Source organism: Neocloeon triangulifer, unplaced genomic scaffold, assembly GCF_031216515.1.
Source record: "Neocloeon triangulifer isolate White Clay Creek 2 clone unplaced genomic scaffold, ASM3121651v1 ptg000002l, whole genome shotgun sequence".
NCBI lineage: Eukaryota > Metazoa > Arthropoda > Insecta > Ephemeroptera > Baetidae > Neocloeon > Neocloeon triangulifer.
The window spans coordinates 172,155-191,504 of record NW_026775545.1 but is presented as its reverse complement, the minus strand read 5'-3'; the positions used below and the strand labels follow the sequence as shown (position 1 = coordinate 191,504).

General features: G+C 38.2%; 4 protein-coding genes across 5 annotated transcripts; 2 read left to right on the top strand and 2 right to left on the bottom strand.

Annotated features, from left to right (window-relative positions):
• Nucleotides 1–31: 31 nt before the first annotated feature.
• On the top strand, nucleotides 32–4,005 carry LOC132203118 (cyclin-L1-like). Its single transcript, XM_059630623.1, has 8 exons — nucleotides 32–419; nucleotides 503–687; nucleotides 2,564–2,684; nucleotides 2,741–2,805; nucleotides 2,860–3,064; nucleotides 3,118–3,293; nucleotides 3,351–3,557; nucleotides 3,617–4,005. Exons 1-8 carry the CDS (start codon nucleotides 165–167, stop codon nucleotides 3,768–3,770), a joined length of 1,368 nt encoding a protein of 455 aa, XP_059486606.1. The 5' UTR covers nucleotides 32–164; the 3' UTR covers nucleotides 3,771–4,005.
• A 15-nt stretch (nucleotides 4,006–4,020) lies between these two features.
• On the bottom strand, nucleotides 4,021–6,613 carry LOC132203123 (protein Fer3-like). The gene is made up of 4 exons (XM_059630639.1): nucleotides 6,564–6,613; nucleotides 5,633–5,815; nucleotides 5,408–5,564; nucleotides 4,021–4,591 (listed from the first exon to the last, which is right to left on the bottom strand). Exons 2-4 carry the CDS (start codon nucleotides 5,793–5,795, stop codon nucleotides 4,174–4,176), a joined length of 738 nt encoding a protein of 245 aa, XP_059486622.1. The 5' UTR covers nucleotides 5,796–5,815; nucleotides 6,564–6,613; the 3' UTR covers nucleotides 4,021–4,173.
• A 4,141-nt stretch (nucleotides 6,614–10,754) lies between these two features.
• On the top strand, nucleotides 10,755–17,663 carry LOC132203512 (transmembrane ascorbate-dependent reductase CYB561-like). Of its 2 annotated transcripts, none has more exons than XM_059631344.1 (5): nucleotides 10,755–10,918; nucleotides 15,850–16,129; nucleotides 16,355–16,563; nucleotides 16,624–16,781; nucleotides 16,837–17,663. In XM_059631344.1, the coding sequence occupies exons 2-5, from the start codon at nucleotides 15,916–15,918 to the stop codon at nucleotides 17,003–17,005; spliced, it is 750 nt and encodes a 249-aa protein (XP_059487327.1). In that variant the 5' UTR covers nucleotides 10,755–10,918; nucleotides 15,850–15,915; the 3' UTR covers nucleotides 17,006–17,663. The 2 variants fall into 2 exon arrangements, with proteins under 2 accessions (XP_059487327.1, XP_059487318.1); XM_059631335.1 differs by lacking the exon at nucleotides 10,755–10,918 and adding an exon at nucleotides 15,575–15,787.
• On the bottom strand, nucleotides 17,662–19,051 carry LOC132203505 (transcription initiation protein SPT3 homolog). The gene is made up of 5 exons (XM_059631322.1): nucleotides 18,862–19,051; nucleotides 18,591–18,809; nucleotides 18,195–18,534; nucleotides 17,946–18,135; nucleotides 17,662–17,885 (listed from the first exon to the last, which is right to left on the bottom strand). Exons 1-5 carry the CDS (start codon nucleotides 18,899–18,901, stop codon nucleotides 17,721–17,723), a joined length of 954 nt encoding a protein of 317 aa, XP_059487305.1. The 5' UTR covers nucleotides 18,902–19,051; the 3' UTR covers nucleotides 17,662–17,720.
• Nucleotides 19,052–19,350: the final 299 nt, after the last annotated feature.

Genomic DNA, 19,350 nt, shown 5'->3' with positions numbered 1-19,350 from the left:
GTTTTTGATGACGTCACATTTCAACGCCATCTTTAATTATCAGAACGAGGAAAAGAAGCATCCATCTTACTTCGCTCCACATTTTCTTCAATTCTCTGCAGAAATTCTTCTTCCTGGTTGTCCCATTGTCCGATGGATTTGTAGATCGACCATTCGCCTAGACAATGACGACGACGGTGGTCGAATTGAACGGCTCTACGCCCATGATGGGCGCACCGCAGTCCGGCGCTCAGCAACAACAGCAGCCGCCGATCTATGGCAAAATTTCCCTGCAACTCACCAACTGCCTTTTGCCAGAGGAAAAGCTTTCGCCAACACCGTCCGAGCAAGATGGCCTGGACAAAGAGGTAGAAATCGACCTGCGAATCCTGGGCTGCGAACTCATCCAGACCGCAGGAATGCTGCTGAAACTTCCACAGGTATGAAATTTTGCAATCATTTACATCATAACTTCCTTGCTCAATATTGAAAGTCTAGATCTGAAATAACCGTCATTTTTCAGGTCGCGATGGCCACGGCGCAGGTTTTGTTTCAGCGCTTTTACTACTCCAAATCGTTTGTGCGCCATCCTATGGAGATTTTTGCCATGGGCTGCCTCTGCCTGGCGTCCAAAATTGAGGAGGCGCCTCGAAGGGTGCGAGACGTCATCAACGTATTCAGCCACATAAAACAAGTCGACGCTGGAAAGTAAGTTATTGCTCAAATTCAGTCCCACTTGGAGAGTTATCGGATCACGGCCGTCTGGAAATCTTTCAAGTTGAAAATTATTTTGGTCTTGATCCAGCAGGCCAGTGACCTATAGCTCTCCTGCTTGACCTATTATTGTGACTTAAGAAACTTAATTGTCTACATCATAGTTTTGCTGTTATCAAATCAAAGTTTGGACTCGATAAAGCTAAAGGTCTTAAAATTTTGACACAATTTAAGTAATGTGGTAAGGAGGAGTACTCCAGTTCATGACTGACTTCTTTTATTATATATTTTATATCATCTTCTTTTTCTACTAATAACCAAATCTTCTCGCAATTTTAGCTCCCCAACACAGAATCCTTGCCAGAGATGGTCGTGCCATTGTCTGTTCATGAAATCAGAGAGAGAAGCGAAAACTCTAATTTGGCACCTCCAACTCTGACAAGCCCTCAAATTGAAAGCTCTCATAGAATTCTTGCTCAAAGCCGTTTTACTTACTCTCCACAGATGGCCCCTCTATTGAATGTGAAAGGTCGTGGGCCACGAGCCCCACCTGCCAAGCACCATCAGATTCTGTGTGTGTGTCCTCCCAGACCACCACCAACAAACAGCAACCACACATTCAGTGGGTGGGTGTTTAGCCTCCTCCTCTCACCGCTCACCACTAGCGTGTGAAGGTGCAGCCGCCCGCATTTCACGGTTCGGTCCCCCGAGCCCCTTAACCTTCCTACAATCACTACAACCAAAAGAACCGTACGTTAAGAGTTGCTCAAGGTAAAATCGACTGCCGCAGTTGCTTTCTCAAGGGAAAACGGCTGCGGTCGGTCCATTGGTTGGTCACTTTCTACTCATTTCTGATTGTTATAAGCGTGCATTACGAGGCTGGCAAAGTGCGTCCCACTGCGGTGAGTAATTTTAGAAGGAGATGATGGACCCTGAAACGTCCCCGAGGCATTGTGGAAGCTTATGTGTATAAATCAGTGTATAAAACAAAGCAATGGCAATTTATTGTGTTATATTTTATCTCGAAAAATAATTTCAAATGTTAAAAAAAAATCACAAACTATGTACAGTAAAAGCAAAGTCAAATTAGTCTTTTATTATTGTAGGCAGGCGTTTTATTTTTCAAAGTGCCAGATAAAATGGTGGTATTATTGTAGAAGAGAGTTGTTCTTGCTTTTATTGTAACATGAGTATTTTGTGATTCTGCCATGTCTTAACTCTGATCAGTAAATGAGGAATTTCTCCTTAAAAAATCATAAAAAAAATCCTAGTCCTTTTTTTAGACTGCAAAATTATCTAAATTTCGTGTTTTCTCACTGTATCTTGTGGTTCGGGATCTGTATGAAACCTTTTAATGATAAACGATTTTTCAAATTTTTTTTAACAATGATTTTCTACATTTATCTAAATGTAATTTTCACGAAGATCAGGTTTTAATTTAATAGTAGTAAAATAACAAGCACTTCATTAAAGTTAATGCCAGCCTCATTCCGCAGCCCTAAATTTTGGTTGTAGTGACCTCTCATCCCCTGCCCCGTCCAACCCAAAAACGGTATTTTGCTTCGAGACAGTCGGCTTGCTAATGCCAGTCTGAGCTTCGTTTCAGATCCTATTATAGGCAGGCAGGCTCGGCCGACAAAGATGGACATAGAGTGGTGCTTTGGTTAGAGTGATTTTTTGGTCGAGGAGCGCACAGCGGAGCACCGGCTGAAGACACTTCTTCTTTTGCCGCTTGAATTCTATAAGCAAAATGGGCTTTTGTTTGAGGGATTAAAAGAGGGGTGGCTTTTTTTCATTTAGGTCTCGATAGGTTTTAAGAACTGCAAAAGTGTCAGGGGTGGGTGTTTGACCCTAAATCTGTTTGTTGCAGACCCATTGCGCCGGTGGTGCTGGACCAGATCTACAGCAATTTGAAAATTCAAGTTATTAAGGCTGAGAGGAGGGTTTTGAAGGAACTTGGTTTTTGCGTTCACGTCAAACATCCTCATAAGGTAAGTCCGGTTTTTCAAACAAAGTTCTGTACTTAAAAGTTTTTTGTTTTTCACAGATTATTGTGATAAATCTTCAGATGCTGGGATTTGAGAAGAATGAGGAATTCATGCAGTATTCTTGGTAATTGATATTTCATCGCCAAATTTTCACTGTCTTAATTGATTTCTCCAACAGGAACTACATGAATGATTCATTGAGGACTAACGTTTTTGTGCGTTATGACCCAGAGGCAATTGCCTGCGCCTGCATATACTTGTCAGCCAGGAAGCTGAAAATTCCTATGAGCAAGGACCCACCATGGTATGGTATATTCGGTGTCAAGGAGGATGACTTGCTCGACATTTGCTACTCAATTTTGAGGCTCTACAGACGACCAAAGGTTTGTTGTTGTTTTTTATTTGTCTAAAATAATTCTACATAATCTTTTTTCAGGCTATTCCAGACCAGCTGGAGAAAATCGTTTTGGACCTTCAAACAAAATACCAGGAGACCAGGAACAGAGCACGCCAGGCCGGTCTGCTCAACTCCGCCAACAACACTCCAGCTCAAAACAGCTTAAGTCCGTCGACGCCCGCAATAAAGAAGCCACTGCCTGAGGTTTCTCCGAGGTACATCCAACACACCAGCAGGAGAAATTTTCTTCATTTTGATTGGCTTATCTCTAGGTCGAAGGAAACACGCAGGAGCGAGTCTCCGAGTCCTCACAAACACAAGTCAAAGAGCAACAAAAAGCACAGGCATAGCTCGACCTCCCCATCAAGGTCGCGATCGCGTTCCAGAGACCGCAATCGTAAGAAGCTGAAAAGCCGGAACAGAAGCCTTTCCCCGGCATCGCCCACATCCCAGGATTACAAGAGAAGCCATAAGACAAGGTTGGTCACAAATAAATTTGAAGTTTGAATTTTTCTCTAAAATTTTACTTATTCTTCAGGGACAAGCAACGGTACAGGTCACGATCTCGCTCAAGGGACCGCCGTGACAGGTCTCGGTCGCGCTCTTACGACCGATACAAGCATCATGACAAGAGTAAAAAGCACAAGTACAGGGATGAGGGAAGCCGCAAACGCAAGGAGATAAGGCGGTAGGTGAAACTGGTTTTCATCTAATTTGTTTAGAAGAGGATAATGCCAAACATTGGCAATACGAAACTTGATTATTTTTTATCGAAAAGAAGTATTTTAAATAAATAATGAAATGCAAAGAGAAAAAACCTCAGAAAACTTTTAACGTCTTAAAAATTCTGTGACTGGATTGTATAATAAACATCGTGTGAATCGGGTGTGAATTATATCTAAATTGATTAAAAATAAGTTGACCACAGTTGATGAGTTTATTTTCGCTCACTTACAATTAATTCTTATTAGTTAAAACTGATTGCGCTTAAGGAAAATTATAATTTTTTTACTTGGTGTACATTTAAAATTAAAAGTAATTTTTCTTGAAATCAATTTAAGATTGGAAGACTAGATATTTCTTTTGCATGCTGGATTATGATGATCCAAGTGGTGGCAAACTGTACGGAATGTACTCGGGGCAGTGCAGTGATCCAGCATGTCCGAGGAGTGACGGACCTGGTGGCCCAGAGGCGGACGAGACACTATCTGAGCCGGTCGTTTTACCAGCCAATAGCTCAGCCATGAACGAGATGTATGTTATGGCGAGTCGGAGAGTTTCAATGCGAGAAAGACGTTTCTCATATGCAAACGTTGGAACCTTTCTGCGCAGTTTGTCAAACGCTTCGTTCAGGTTAAACATGCGTCGCCTCTCGCGGATATTGGCAGCTCGACGTTGTGCCATCGTGGCCACGCGCCGTCGCGTTTTTTTGGACGAGTGAGAGTTGCCACCTGGGTTTGACGACGCTGAGGGATTTGACGAACTTGAACCACCGCACGAGCGACCACCGTATCTGAAAATTAAATAAGCGAAATGGCAAATTTATTTAAAATTCATTAGTAATCTAATAAAAAATACAATCTTTAAACTCAAGTAGTAAAATGCGATAAACTAAATAAGGTTTAAATGAGAATAAAAAGTGACTAGGAAACATGAAATATGACTAAAGTGAGATTCTCTGCGCTGGACGTGATCTTTTTCACCATTGAAAACTTCTATTTAGTTGTGTCTGTTTGAAATTTTTAAATTATTCATTCTCCATTATACATTATAGACCTATGTGGAAAAATAATACTCATTGTCAGGATGATCAAACGAAAAGTTGATAATAATTTAAAAAAAAGAAGAAGAGACTGTGGAGACCATTTCTTTAAAATTATTTTACTTACAAAATCAAACACATATTAACGAGTTTGACTTTTTTTAATGATCCAAAGACCCAATTGTAAAAATCTGTCTTTTTTACTTATATAGCCGTCTCCCTTTTACTTTTTTCTCTCTCTAAACCACAATGATGGGAATCACAAATTTCTCTGCTAAAACCTATGATCAAATTTTTTTAAATTCTGAAGATACTAAAAATTTGCAATTAAAACATATGTTATCGTATCATTAAATCCATAACAAAGGTCGATATATGCTCACTTAAAATATTTTCAGCAGTTCAAAGAGACACAAGTTTTTAGGGGATGCAATCGCGTACAATAGCGCGAAAATCCTGAATGTTGTACCGCGCATTATCATGAGAAAATAAAAATAACTCAGAAGCAAAAAATGATTTAAATTATTGAAGATTATTAATTTTGGTGTATTTTATATAAAGACTTACCTTGGTGGCGGAGGGGGGTTCACTGCTCGACCCCAAATGTCGCAAGGTAGGCCGTGCAGTCCGGGGTGCGGGGGTTGATGGTGAAATTGGTGGTGAGGGTGCGCCATTTGTAGCGAGTCGCCCCAAACGCTACTCCCATACGGAGGCGGGTTGCTTCCTTTTTAGAAACAAAATACAAATTTTAAAATGAATTGAAAATAATTGTGAAAGGTTTTATTTTCTTACCTGAGGGGGTTGAGTTGGCGGCGTCGCCAGGCGCAGAAATCGCCGCCGCGGCAGCCGCAGCGGCCGCGACAGCGCCGTGGTAAGCGAGCTGCTCGGCGTAATTTAGCTCGGAATTGAGTTCCCAAAGCGAGTCGGCGGCCGCTTGCTGAACGACGCCTGACATTTCGGTATTTCTAAATGGTTCTGTTGAAAAAAATACATATATGCATCAATAAAATGTTTTATAGATAAATAAATTTTAAAATTTCCCTTCAAATCGAAATTGGAACAAAAATTAATTGCGAAAGTTATACTTCAAAAAAGTGTTGTATTTATTGTAAATTTCCCGTTGCTGGTGGATAAAAATTTTTAATAAGTAAGACCCAAACACAGACTTAATCTGTGCACCCAAATTGTTCTCATTGTTTTAATTAGATTGTATCACCTTTTTCTCTATTTTCTATACCTAAATTTATTCTTAAAAGTTAATTTGAAAAGGAATTAAATGGTTGTCTGCAAATGGAGTGCAAGAAGCATTATTCAAAACAACGTTCCAAAAGCACATAAAGTTGTGCATTCAAAATAATGAGTTAATTTTTTTCATTTTAACTCTGATTTTTTTCACTTCACTCTGATTGAACATTTAATTTTAAATGTGAATAAGTGAGGAAAAGTTCATCTGTTGAGTGTGACACATTCAAATTCTCATCTTTTATCCTACTTGAAGTCATATATAAAATATATGACTTTGATTTCCTTTCAATTATTATTTTCATTAAATGTGAATTAAATAAGTAAAAAATCTTTGTAAGGTGACGAATTAAATTGAAAATAAGTACATTTTCTTTGTCGTCGGCGTTAATTAATTAGAACAAATTAAAGAATAAAAAAACTTTCGAAAAGAATCAAATTCAATGAGCAAAAAGAAATAAAATTAATTTAAAAAACTCACCCTGAAAGATCTTCTATGCGGCCAAACAAGCTGGAGGCGCAGGTTGATTTGGCAACGGGACAAGTGCGCGCGGCCGAAGACACCCTTGCCGAGCCAGGGGTGTGGCGATTCACAAGGGGTGGCTTTCTCCATTGGAGACAGAGGGTGCCACCCCGGCCAATCACGGCCGCTGCAGGTGTCATCGCCGTGGCCTCGCCGACGGGGTGCGGGCTCGATATTTTTGCAAGGGATGTAATTTTGGCTGTGAATCGTGCAAAATCAATAGTTCAAAATGAGCATTTTGGCATTGAAAATATTTAAAATATTATTTAATTATTTCAAAATTGATAAAAACCACTAAAATATTTTGTTTATAAACAAAATACTGCAAAATAAAGAGCGATAACTGTTATATAGTTATTTAATTGAATTTTTAAAACCTCTTTTTAAATCTTTTATAAAAATTCAATGAACAATTTTTATTAAAACGTTTTTTTGCTTAATCCATCATCAAAATCCCTCGATGAATTGTGAATGTCGCTTTACTGTCTGTTTCTTATTGTAAGTAAAATTAGTGCAAAAAGAGGTTTTATCGGAGAGAGAAAAATTAATTTCCAATTTGTTTTGGTCAATATACATCTCATCGTCTGCAGATCCAGAGATTTAATAACTTTGAGTAAATCAATCAAATACTGCGGCGTTGACCCATTATAGTCAAATCAAAATTAGTTCCGCAGATTTAGAATAAATAAAAGGGCGCGGATTCTGCTCGGTTTCCCCACGTTCGAACGGAAAATGGAAATGCGCCTCCAAACAAGCTTTGCCCCCGAGAGTCAAAATATTGTTGTATTTAATGCGCTAATCGGCGTGAAAAGGCGCATTGTCGCAGTAGGCATATTGCACGCGAGTGCAGCTGCAGCTGCAGAGAGTGAGACTAGATATTAAATGTCACTCACGAGGGAAAGTAGCTCCTCTCTCTCCTTTTGATCGGCCGCTTCATTTCCATAATTCACTCCGACCGCGTGTAATTAAGTCAAATTCGGCGCGGCCAAAACGACGATCAGACGAGGACCCCTTTATTTCGACCCAGATTTGCGTTTGCCGACTTATGAGCAGCTGCATCGTTGCAGGTGCAGAATTTTTCCCTCACAATCAGAATCAATTCACTTGCTGTTTTGTCCAAAACTCTGCTGTATTTTGAGAAGATTTTTTCCAAACACTTCTGCAAATCAGTGAAACTAATGTGTGTCTTAATTAAATATTATACAATTATATTTTTTCATGCCTTTCATGTTTTCTTTACTGTGTAATTGCAATTCTGATAAAATTTTTAATGTTCTGAATTGTTTCCCAGGGTAAATATTATTTTGAAAAATGTTAGTGATGAAGAGTTAATAAGAAAAAAGAAAATTTCAGTCATTATCGTCATTAACTTTATTTCTGTTTTAAAAATTAAGAATATAACAGATTTTTTTAATTATAAATTACGCAAAGTTATATCAAAGTGAATTTTATAAAAATGCACTTGCATTGGTTCCTCTCTTTATTTCTTAATTATTGTAAAGTTTCCGTGTTTATCGGTTTTTCCTATTTTTTGTTTCTCTTTTCCACACAAGTAAGCCTTTTTTTAGCAATGCAAATAATTAATAGGATTCGAACAAAATACTTGCAATTTGATCCGCGTGGGAGAATAAAATGATAGGTAATAATCATAAAAATAACAGTATGGGCTCAATTAAAAAAATAATAATTGGCAAAAACAAAGTAATATGTGATTTGTATTGTACGCTTTGTTCTTGCAAAAAAGAAATTAATCATTCTTAATTATGTATTCTTATTACAAAGTTTCCTACGGTCTTTACCATGCTTTTTTTTCAATCCAAAACGCAAAGCGGGACTTAACATGTAAACAAGCAGGGAGTGCAGATTAAAAAATTAACTTTGTTGCTCTCACGAGAGTCAATTTCAAAGCCGCCGCCGCTTAATAATTTTAATCCGAAGTGCCCACACGCGACTCATATCAACAATGAAGTGCCGCGTCGCTTGTTGGCAAGTGAAAAAAAAACTGGGGAGCATAAATGAAATGATATACATAACGCGCGCTGAATAGAGATTTTCCACTGCGGGAGAATTCGTTCCGAAGAGCGCAGAGAGTGACGAGTTCGCGCCCCCTCAAAGGCTGATTTCACGCGTGACAGTTAGTATAATGAGGGGTTGCATATTGCTCTAATTGAGCCGCCCACCCCAAACAAAATAATATATCAATTTGCTCCGTTTTTATTAAAAATACAAATCTAGTTTAGAGAGACATTGTTTTGTATAATAGATGAAGCCAAAAAATGTTGATAATCAACAAAAACCAAATCACTGGAATGTGAAAATAAAAATGAAAGATGATTACAAATTTGAAATATAAATAAGAATTTAAAAACTGTAAAAAAACTTGTAGCCTAAAGGTGAACTCAAAAAATAAGTGCAATCAAATTGTAACAAATGATAATTTTTTCCAAAGCGATTGCAAAATGGAAAAAAAAATAGAAGATCATCTTGATTCAAGATTTCCCATTAAGTACTTTGCACTGTTATTTAAATTTTGCTGGTTAATCATTTTCGTGCATTTGGCTTAAAATTGAATTAAAAATATTTAAGAAATTGTTGATTTGATAAATTGATGGCCCTTTCCTGCAGCTCCTTATCAGCTTCCTATCTGAACGTATATTTTTTGTTCGAGTAAATAATGAAAATAGTGAGAACTTTGATGTCAATTCTGGTGTTCCTCAAGGCTCAATTCTGGGCCCAATTTTGTTCCTATTGTTTATTAATGATCTCGTCCCGCTATTGAAAAGATGTGTAATTTTTGTTTTTGCTGACGACATAGTTATTTTATTTGCCCATGAAAATTTTGCTATTTGTCATGATGTGATTCAATCTGAGTTTAATATTATAACTGAATGGTGTCATGATAATGGTTTGATGATAAATGAGAAAAAAACTGTTAGTTTGCACTTTTGCAGCCCAAATATTAGACTTGAGAACAAATTAAAAATTACTTGCCACGAGTACACATGTTTGCATAATTTTTCGATCGGCTGTAAATGTGGAGCTTTAACGCAAGTTGAAAAAACTAAATATCTTGGTCTGCACTTGGACCAAGATTTTTCGTGGAAATACCATCTGCAACACATTTCCAGCAAGTTGAGAAATATTATTCGAGAGTTCAATTTTATAAAAGCGCACCTCAATCACTCTACACGCAGAGTTATGTATTTCTCACTCGCACACTCGTATCTGAACTATGGAATTCCCGCATGGGGTTCCGCCAATTTAACTTCTCTGCGACAGTTACAAGAACGAGTTTTGTATAAAATGTGCACTCGCAAGCAAAAACAATCGATTGAAAACTTGTTTAAATTTTGGAACATATTGCCAGTTGATAAAATATATGAATTGAATGTACATTGTCTGAAATATTTTGACGAGAACCGTGGCGTGCCAAGAATCCACCAGTATGAAACGCGAATGTCTCGACTTGAACCGCTCATTATGCCACCGAGTGTAAATAAATTCACCGATCGCACATTTGAATATATCTATCCGAGATTGTGGAATGTTTTGCCACAAAATCTAAAAAATCTGCGCTCTAAAAATGATGTCAAATTTCAAATTAAAAAATTGTTTCTTTCGCTGTTGTAATTTATTCATAAAATATTATTTTTGTAAAAACTCGCATGTAAAAATATGTGAATAGAGCTGAAGTGCTTGGCTTTCAGCCTTGCGCTTTAGTCGCATAAGCACCGGCCGATAACTCCGATTGGAGTTGGCCGGACTTGTAATTTTCTTTTCAAATAAATATAATTTATTAAAAAAAAAAAAAAATAATAAAACCAAATAAAAAACTGCAAAAAGTAAAAATTATCCTTCTTTGGAATATATAAAGAACGAACGTTTATTTCTCACTCTCTCCAACTTATACATCATCGGGGGTAAAATTTTCATCCCTGATCTGCAGATGTGAGTGCCATCTGTGCAGCGGGTTGCCTACCCTCGTCTTGCGGGGGCGTTTAGAGGGTGATGTGCTCTCGCATTTTGGTTCATGCATTTGTATAACTTGACGTCAACGGCGGCGCGTCCTGCGGATCAATATGCGCCGCGCGCACCAAACAAAGTGCCACGTGACCGCGACAGGCGTGCGCCCTTTGCCTTTCTCGGAGCAGCGCACAGTGGAGAACCGATCGACGCGGCGGTGGTGCTCGCTCTGTTCCTGCTTGCAAGAGATCAACTGCGGGCGGGAGGCTCTGCGGCCTGTACCAGGGAGACTCTCAGCTGCCACAGGTGTCCGCCGGCCAAGCTCCCGAGAAGATCCGGACGTCTGACAGGTGAGCTGCCCTCGACTTTCCCAAAACGCTGCCGTATCAATTTTCCACGAGTTTCCGGCTTTTCGCTATTTTATGAGATTTCAAGTCACTCACACCAGAGAGTGATGATAATGGGGGTTTTGCTTTTACTGCGCGTTCAATAAATCCCAATCCTCAGATAGGAGAGGTTCATTTCTTTCGAGCGGAAAAAATTTATAAAATAAAATACTTGACAGAAAATAATAACTTTTTGAAAATTAAGAAGAACAATAATTTTACATTTACAATATTTTTATAATTTTGTGTGATTAAATATTTAATTTTTCAACCTAAAACCTCAATATTTATTTGAAACTCAAATCGCGCTACTCGTCGTGCATAATTTGCAAAAAATTATAGGCAGACAAAGAGCAAAATGATGCACACTGAGGCTGCAGCTCTGTTTCCTATCGCAATGACCTGAATATTTTTCCACACACAAACACACGCTTCGCAAGTCATGGTCGGATGTCCACGAAACGGTTTAATTTTTTTAGAAGAACAATAAAATGAATCTTGTTTTGCGCCTTCTCATGATATTTATTTTTTAAACGTCAATAAGAATGTCACAAATTATATGAAAGAGAAGTAAATTCATCAATTATTTTATTTATTATTATATTAAAAAGTATTGTGCATTTTTTTAAATAGCAACAAGCAACAAGATAAAGAACTCTCTTTAATTTGAAAAGGATTTTATTTTACTTTTTTTAAACTAATTAACCCCCATTGTGACGTTTTGAAAGGATATTGAGTTTGGGATTTCGGGGAATGTCAAGAAAGGTGCGCGGCTGCGGCATACGAATTGGAACTATTTGATAAAATTTGCTTTGAATGTCTATTGGAAACTTCAAAAAATACCAGATTGCATAACCGAACCGGCACATTGACAAATGCCCGAAATTCTTTCCGAATCTTGTACAATCACAAAAATTTTAAATTTATTAATTTATCAGTTGCTTTCGATTATTTTACAATTACATTTCTTTTTAGAAAGATACACATTGTTTGGCTAAAAATGAATAGTTAATTAATTTTTTATTTGGTCGGTAGAGTTTCTGAAACGATAATTTAGCAATTCATTTCTCAATAATTCTCTCATAAAAAGAGGTTGAAGGAAATTTTCAATGGGTGTAATTGAAGTAAATGCAGGAAATTTTACCATTGTTAGAGGAAATCACTTTCACTTAAATGAAGTGCAATAAAATCCATGCAAGCAGTAAAAACTGCTGAAGCGCGAATTTAGTTTTAAAAAATCGGCGATTGCCCGGCGCGCTGTTCCAAATTAAACAATGCGCCGTCACTTTCCTCTTCCTTCACATTTGTTGCACTCTTGTCAAATTCCGTTTAAATGCAACTCGCAATTTGCTCTGCAGGCTGATTATATAACACACATTCCATTCTCTCTCACGAGTTTCTATAATATCAATGACCTGCAAAAAAAATTACCTTTCTCGACATCGAGCGCTCCTGCAGGATCACGTGCTTTTTTAGTTGCGCCGCTTGCGAATTTTAGCGCCTACTCGATTTCCGTCCTCCCTCTTCAATCGCTCCGCATGTACCACAAATTGGCAAAAAGTTGCTGGTTCCAGACGAGTTTTCACTTAACTTGCCAGACTGTTTTTTTCCAGAAAGTCACGAGCGTGATAAAAATACTAAGTATTGTCCGCCTATCAGTGAGTCTTGACTTTTTTTGAATGCTCAAATTTGAGATAAATCGCTAAATTTGAAGACTTTAATTGAGATTAAATAGCATAAATAATTAAATAAAGTACATTTTTAATAGCAACATAAAATGTAAACTGACAAAATTAATTTTCACACTCGTGTTTGTCAGAATTTTTTCTAATTTTAAACTCTACTTCAATAAAAACCCTCATATTAAACTTCAAAACAACAAGCTAGAAATTCAGGTTTAACAATTTAATATGATTTATTCAAGCAGTAAAATTCTCCTGTAGCGGACAAGCATGTTATATAACACATATGAACGCTTGAAAAAACGATTTGTGGGCCGCTCCTGCAATTATGCTCAGGGCCAGCACAAAAACGTTTTATCTTTTCATGCATAAAAAACCTGAGCACGCCATTCCAATATACCAGTCTCATATAACAAGGGACCATGATGAATATTTATCCTTACACTCAGAGCATACAGACGACGGTTTATTAGTTGAGCTTAACACCAGATTATTATTTACTTTTCTAAAATTATCAACTCTAGCATGTCGTAGGGCCATTGTTATTATTTGCTTGAATATCAAATAATATGTTATATTTGTTTAAAACAAATATCTGATGCATATTGCAAGCAGTGCAAGTTGATTTGAAAGTTATATTATTCAATACTATAATAATATGCTTAGCGTTTTTATTTTGTAAAAATTCTAATTTTTCAAAATCACATTATATTATATAATGATATCAAATTGGAATTAATAATTTGAGGAAACAAACATAAGTGCATTTTTTTTCCACATCTAAAATAAAAATTCATCAATTATGCTATTTGGCCATGAACCATTTTTTTTTTGCATATTTTCAATTAATCTAAATTTTTTTTTGTTATTTCTTTAAAAGAATCATTTTAAATTATTCGAGTTGAATTGAAAGTTATATAATTCAATACTATAATAATATGCTTAGCGTTTTTATTCTGTAAAAATTAAAATTTTTCGAAATCACATTTTATTATAATGTTATCAAATTGGAATTAATAATTTGAGAAAACAAACATAAGTGAATTTTTTTGTCCACATCTAAAATAAAAATTCATCAATTATGCTATTTGGCCATGAGCCATTTTTTTCTTTTTTTTTTTGCATATTTTTAATTAAAATCTAAATTTGTTTTTTGTTATTTCTTTAAAAGAATCATTTTAAATTATGACGAATCATTAACTTGAAAAAATAAACAGTATCTGAATTAATTAGGGAGAATTAAGTGGTAAAAAAACCAAGTTAAATTTCAGTCAAAACTGGATGATGTTGATTTATTTATTGAATAGAGAATAAATAAATGAATTTCTTGATCCGCCTGAGTCTCACTTCGACGATGTCCCCTCTCCGTTCTTGTTCACACCCAGCCTTCTCAGCCTCTTCAGAGCTCTTGAATCCACAGCATATGACAGTTGAGATGTTCATCTGCTTCAAGGAGCCGCGGTCTCTTGTTGGTGCGAGGGCACTGCCTCTCTTCCTCTTCTCTGCTCTTAAATCCCTCTCCAAGTCTCCAAACTGGGCTGTTCGGTCGTGCGCTCGGAATCGCCGACCCGCTCGCTGCCAATTGGACTGTCGTCCTGCGTCTCGTCCTGCGTGACTCCCGCTGAGGTGCTTTGCTTGCCACAAAGCTCTTGTCTGTATCCTCGGCGGCCAGATCTTCAGTTGGCGTGGTGGTCACTAGCAGCAGCCTCGTGGCGTTGCTGAGCCGGACGCTCACGGTCTTGGGCTCAACGCGGCCGTCCTTCAGTGTCAGCTGAATGTTCTCGCCCACAGATGCAGCGAGCAGATCTTGCAGCTTGTTTTTGACCTCCGATTTTTCGGCTTGATTGAATGCGTCGGTCGTCCCAAAGGTGAGACGGACGAGGCGATCGGCAGGTGAATAACTTGGAGTTTGACCTTCGTGTTGGCATCGGCAATGGCGAGTTTCCCGCAAACCCTCGGCGGATCGAAGGACGAAGGACGACGCTCTTGGTGACAGCTCGGGAGAATCTGTCAAGGCCGGTGATGACGGATTGGCCGTTGAGTTCGTCGGTGATTTCGAAGAGCAGCTGCTCAACGGCGATTCCATCCCGAGCTTCTTCATCTCGGCGAGCACGTAGGGTTGCAACTCAAAGCCGAGGACCACGTTGAGGCCTTGCAAGGCACTTTCAAACCATCCCATTTCCATGAAGATCGGATTTTTGTCCAGGAATTCGGCTTTCAAAAGTTTACCCCTCGGAGGTGCCATCTCTGAATTTTGCTTCAACAACAAGAATTTAACTTTTAAATCTAGCAACAATAGAAAAAGGCGAAAGAAAGTTTCCGTTACGCAACAATCGCATTAGATTCGATTATTTAGAGATTCTTTTTACTCAAAAAAAAAAAACACAAACGGTAAAGTTATACTAGGGTTTGTGTTTTTTTGTAAGCAATGCAAGTTAAATTGAAAGTTAAATATTATGCTATACCATAATTATGCTTAGCGTGTTTATTTTGTAAAATTTTTATTTTTTCACAATCGCATAATATTATATTTTTATCGATCTAATTAATTATTTGGAAGAACATTATATAACCAACAAAAGTAGTGCAATTTTTTTGTCAACATGTAAAAAAAGTAAAAAAGTAAGTAAATAACGCTATTTGGCAAAAGTTTATTTTTTAATTATTTCAATTTATTTGCCATAATTAATAGCAAAATATTAAAAAAATTATAAATTATCTAAATTATTTAAGGATCTATAAGTGCAGGTCATAAAATTGAATTAATGATGTGAGGCAAAAGTTTTCCTCGATTTATAAAAAATACTGCTTTAAAACAAAAAATCCAATAATAATTCGCTCCATTAAAAAAAAGGGAGGCCTGGGAGGCTAACAGGTTGACTACATCGCCCGGCAGTGGGCGCTCTTAATGTGTTGATGTTTTGCCAGCTGGCTCAGGCCGCCGTGGCCGGTGCGACTTTTACTCCAAACAGAAACATTCTGACCAATCTTTTTCGCTTCTCTTACATTTTTAAAAATACGGACAGTATTTATCTTTAAACCATGGGTGCTCGTTGGAAATTTATTTAAATATATTAGCAAAAAATTAAGCGGTGGAATGGGCGACACCGTAGATTACATGCTGGACGACGAGCACCAGCAACCCCTTCTGGTTCCTATACTTTTATGCCGTTGTTTATTAACAATCAACTCATTTTGAAAATTTCTTTAAAGGTCAACCAGTCGGAGGACGACGAGGAAGAGATTGAGGTGTCGAGCATCGACAGACGACGACGAACAATGGATTCAACCATCGGTACTGATCCGAGAGACCTGGAGGGCTTCACCTTCTTCTACTGGCTCGCCCAGGGCCTAGGTGTTCTCTTGGTGGTGCTCGTCGGCATTTGGACAACCCATTATCGTGGCGGCTTTGCATGGAGCTCTGACCCCAAGCTTGAGTTCAACTGGCACCCCATGCTTATGACCATTGGCATGATCTTCATGTACGCTAATGGTATGAGGAGGAGTGACAAATTATCTTTTTGTTTGCTCTTTAATCAAATTTAATACTTTTGTTATCAATTCTTCAAACATTGGAAGACTCAAAAGCAGAGCAGCACTGCTTGTTATGCATTTTTATCTGTAAATATTTATTTAAGCTCTTATATAACATTTTTTATATAATTTTTTTGGAAATACTTATTTTATTTCCTACATAAATTATAATTTTTATTTGTAGGAATGATGCTGTTCCGATACATGCGTTACCATCGCAAGCGCCAACTGAAAGTTTTTCATGCCACCTGCCACACACTGACCTTCCTGGTGACCGTGATTGCCCTGTGTGCCGCTTTTGATTCGCACAACCTTGCCATCCCACCGATTCCCAATCTCTACACATTACACAGCTGGATTGGTCTCACAGCAGTCATCCTCTTTTGCTGCCAGGTTTGATTTTGTTTTTTAAACTCAGAAGGTATTTTAATTTACATTTTAAATCTTCTTCAGTTTGTCGTCGGATTCTCGACGTTCCTCTTCCCGGGTGCCAAGCAGTCCCTCCGAGCGGCTCTGATGCCTGTGCACCGGTACTTTGGAATGCTGGGCTTTGTCCTCTCCATCGCCGCAGCCCTGATGGGCCTTCTCGAAAAGGCCATTTTTACATCAGTGTAAGTTTTGCATTTAGTAGAAATTCTCACAAAATTTCAATAACTTTTTGCACAGGCCTGCCTACCAAAGAATGGAAGGAGAAGGACTGCTGATGAACTTCATAGGCGTGGTGCTGGTAATCTTTGCCGCCGTTGTGATCTACGTCGTCTCCAATTTTGGCTACCGTCGCATACCGATGTCTGAAGATGAAACCCTCCTGACAACCGAGTCCCAAATGGGATAAAATGTTTAAAATCACCTCGATGTCTCCTCTCATATCATAGAGCAACAAAAATCACAGCGTTATTAAATTTTGATATGTTAATTTACTCCGTCACGGTTGTGTTCCAGCTGCTATTATTGTGATCAAAAAAATTATGTCTTAAGATGAGTTATCTTGTACTGTTTTGTGTGTTTATTGTACTTATATAGCAACAGGAAAGAGTTGATTGCAAAATTTGATTATCCAGGGAAATGAATGAGTGGTAAATTCAAATTAGTGCATCAAGTGTATGCACGAATCAGACATGAAACTGACAAAAAAAGACTGTGGCAGGTCTATTATTTTTGCCTGTACCTCGACATATTTTTGTGGGAGAATTTATAAACGTGTTTTCATTCCAATCAAATTAAAAGAGAAATGAAAACGCGTGCTTAATAGAAAATATACTACTGTGTCTATTGCTGAAAATTAACCATCAGTGCTTTTGCAGCATTCCTCTCTCATTTTGTTCAATTTCCCCCTCCGTTATTATGTAATGTGTCAGTACAAGAGCGCGTCATCAGCACTGATGAGTTTTCAGGGTGTATTGTTTAACAATACAATGAAAATTATATATCGCATAAAATGTTAATTATGATAATCTATATATATATTAAAGTTATGTCTGCAGCACAAAAAATCCGTCTTTCTATGAAATTTTTATTATTATTGAAAAATAAAATGAAAAAGCACAAAGCTAGCAGCAGAAGAGAACTTGGTCAACAGGAACTTTGAATCCTCTCGAGAATCTGTTGAAGGGGGTAACAGGATTTGTGAATCTACGGACGGCCTCTCTGACGTCGTGAGGGGTCAAAGGCTGGACGAACTCCACTTTGCCGGAAGGAGCGTCATATCTGGGATCCTGTCGATAAAAATTTAGAAATGAACACTAATGATTATTATTATTTTTTCCAATTCTTACATGAGGTTTGAAGATGGTCATTGGAACGTAAAGTGAGGGTGGCAGAAGTCTGTTCATAGGATTTGTGATGGACGCGTTGCAGTCCCGCCTCACTTGCAGAGCAAAGTCCACCAACTGGCACAAGGTCTCGTGGGCAAGGTAGCCGAGCAGCTCCATGTGAATTCCATGACCAAGCGGAAGTTGTGGTTGACTGGTTTTTAACGGAAATTATTAGCATTTAATCAAAGTATACAATTTCATTTAAATTACGATGCATCGCCAAGGAAGTTGCCATCATTGAAGATCCACTCTCTGAGCTTGAGGGTGTTGTTGTTGTTGCTCTGGGTGAAGGTCACTCCTCTGGCATGTGAAAAGTTGATGTACTCGTCTGCACTCATGGCAATGGACATCTCATCAGCCCGGCGCAATCGCTCCTCCTTGATGTGATCCACGACCAGATCATTGTCCACCCAGGCCATCAACTGGCCAGTGAAGTCCATCGAGAGCAGAAAGTCTTTGCACAGATTGCGTCGCTTGCCTGACGATGCCACCTTCTTCTCCACATTGCCGACGAGATCAGTGTATATGCTGCTTTTGGTGTCACTGAAGCCTATTCGAACAAACAAATTATAGAAGAGAAAATGCAATTTGTAACAAACGACTTACACAAAAACTTGATGGCTCTGCGCAGCTTGTAGCGATCCTTTCGCATCAGAAAGAGCATGTCCTCTGGTCGGATGTACTTGGCTTCTCTCAATTCTGCAACTTCCTGGGCCTTCTGCAGCAGAAGCACCATCTGCTTGTGCACAACCTCCTCGATCAAATGGGCCGTTTCAAGCAATGGGCTGCGACTGTCCCCACTTGCGTACATCATCCTCTGGATTTCTGCAATACAAAAATTATAAGCTTACACTAAAGTTATAATCGTAGAATGTACCAGTTTCAAAATAGAAGGCTTTTCCCTCTGCTTGGATCATTTTGCTTATATTAAAGATGAGAAGGAAACAAATGTACAAATGAAGTGTGAGAGGATGCGGTCTAGTTAGTAGGCCTGTGGCTTGCTCTGCGTGGGCAGGATGCCGAAGCGTTTCTTGATCAAAATCCTCTGTTCAGAATACTTGTCTTCAGGGGTGAAACGAGCTGCGAAAATGAAACTTGTGACTTTGTATGCGTGTTAATGAACAAATTTACCAGGATGGGCTGAGAAGGTGGGAGTCACTTCACCATTAATGGTCACAGTTTGCTGAAAATCAAATTGAAAAACATGAAAAAATGGAATGCTCTGACAACATGCGTGATTTTAAAAATTGTAAACAGAATCAAAAACGAAGATATACATACGTTGAGCGTGTAGACGCGTTCGCCTTTCTCGTTCAGGTAGTATCTCAGAAGCATCTTCAATCAAAGTCGGGCCGAAATTGTGTAA

What these genes read in the sequence shown, in the direction of transcription:
- LOC132203512 (XM_059631335.1), top strand. Translation starts at nt 15,734, where the DNA reads ATGGGCGACACCGTAGATTACATGCTGGACGACGAGCACCAGCAACCC. An exon ending in TCATCCTCTTTTGCTGCCAG is followed by an intron (nt 16,564 to 16,623) that starts GTTTGATTTTGT and finishes AATCTTCTTCAG; the next exon opens with TTTGTCGTCGGATTCTCGAC. An exon ending in AAGGCCATTTTTACATCAGT is followed by an intron (nt 16,782 to 16,836) that starts GTAAGTTTTGCA and finishes CTTTTTGCACAG; the next exon opens with GCCTGCCTACCAAAGAATGG.
- LOC132203123 (XM_059630639.1), bottom strand. Translation starts at nt 5,795, where the DNA reads ATGTCAGGCGTCGTTCAGCAAGCGGCCGCCGACTCGCTTTGGGAACTC. An exon ending in CGCCAACTCAACCCCCTCAG is followed by an intron (nt 5,565 to 5,632) that starts GTAAGAAAATAA and finishes GTTTCTAAAAAG; the next exon opens with GAAGCAACCCGCCTCCGTAT. An exon ending in AACCCCCCTCCGCCACCAAG is followed by an intron (nt 4,592 to 5,407) that starts GTAAGTCTTTAT and finishes TTTAATTTTCAG; the next exon opens with ATACGGTGGTCGCTCGTGCG.
- LOC132203118 (XM_059630623.1), top strand. Translation starts at nt 165, where the DNA reads ATGACGACGACGGTGGTCGAATTGAACGGCTCTACGCCCATGATGGGC. An exon ending in TGCTGCTGAAACTTCCACAG is followed by an intron (nt 420 to 502) that starts GTATGAAATTTT and finishes GTCATTTTTCAG; the next exon opens with GTCGCGATGGCCACGGCGCA. An exon ending in GGCTCTACAGACGACCAAAG is followed by an intron (nt 3,065 to 3,117) that starts GTTTGTTGTTGT and finishes ATCTTTTTTCAG; the next exon opens with GCTATTCCAGACCAGCTGGA.
- LOC132203505 (XM_059631322.1), bottom strand. Translation starts at nt 18,901, where the DNA reads ATGATCCAAGCAGAGGGAAAAGCCTTCTATTTTGAAACTG. An exon ending in AGCCTTCTATTTTGAAACTG is followed by an intron (nt 18,810 to 18,861) that starts GTACATTCTACG and finishes TTTGTATTGCAG; the next exon opens with AAATCCAGAGGATGATGTAC. An exon ending in TGACCATCTTCAAACCTCAT is followed by an intron (nt 17,886 to 17,945) that starts GTAAGAATTGGA and finishes TTTTATCGACAG; the next exon opens with GATCCCAGATATGACGCTCC.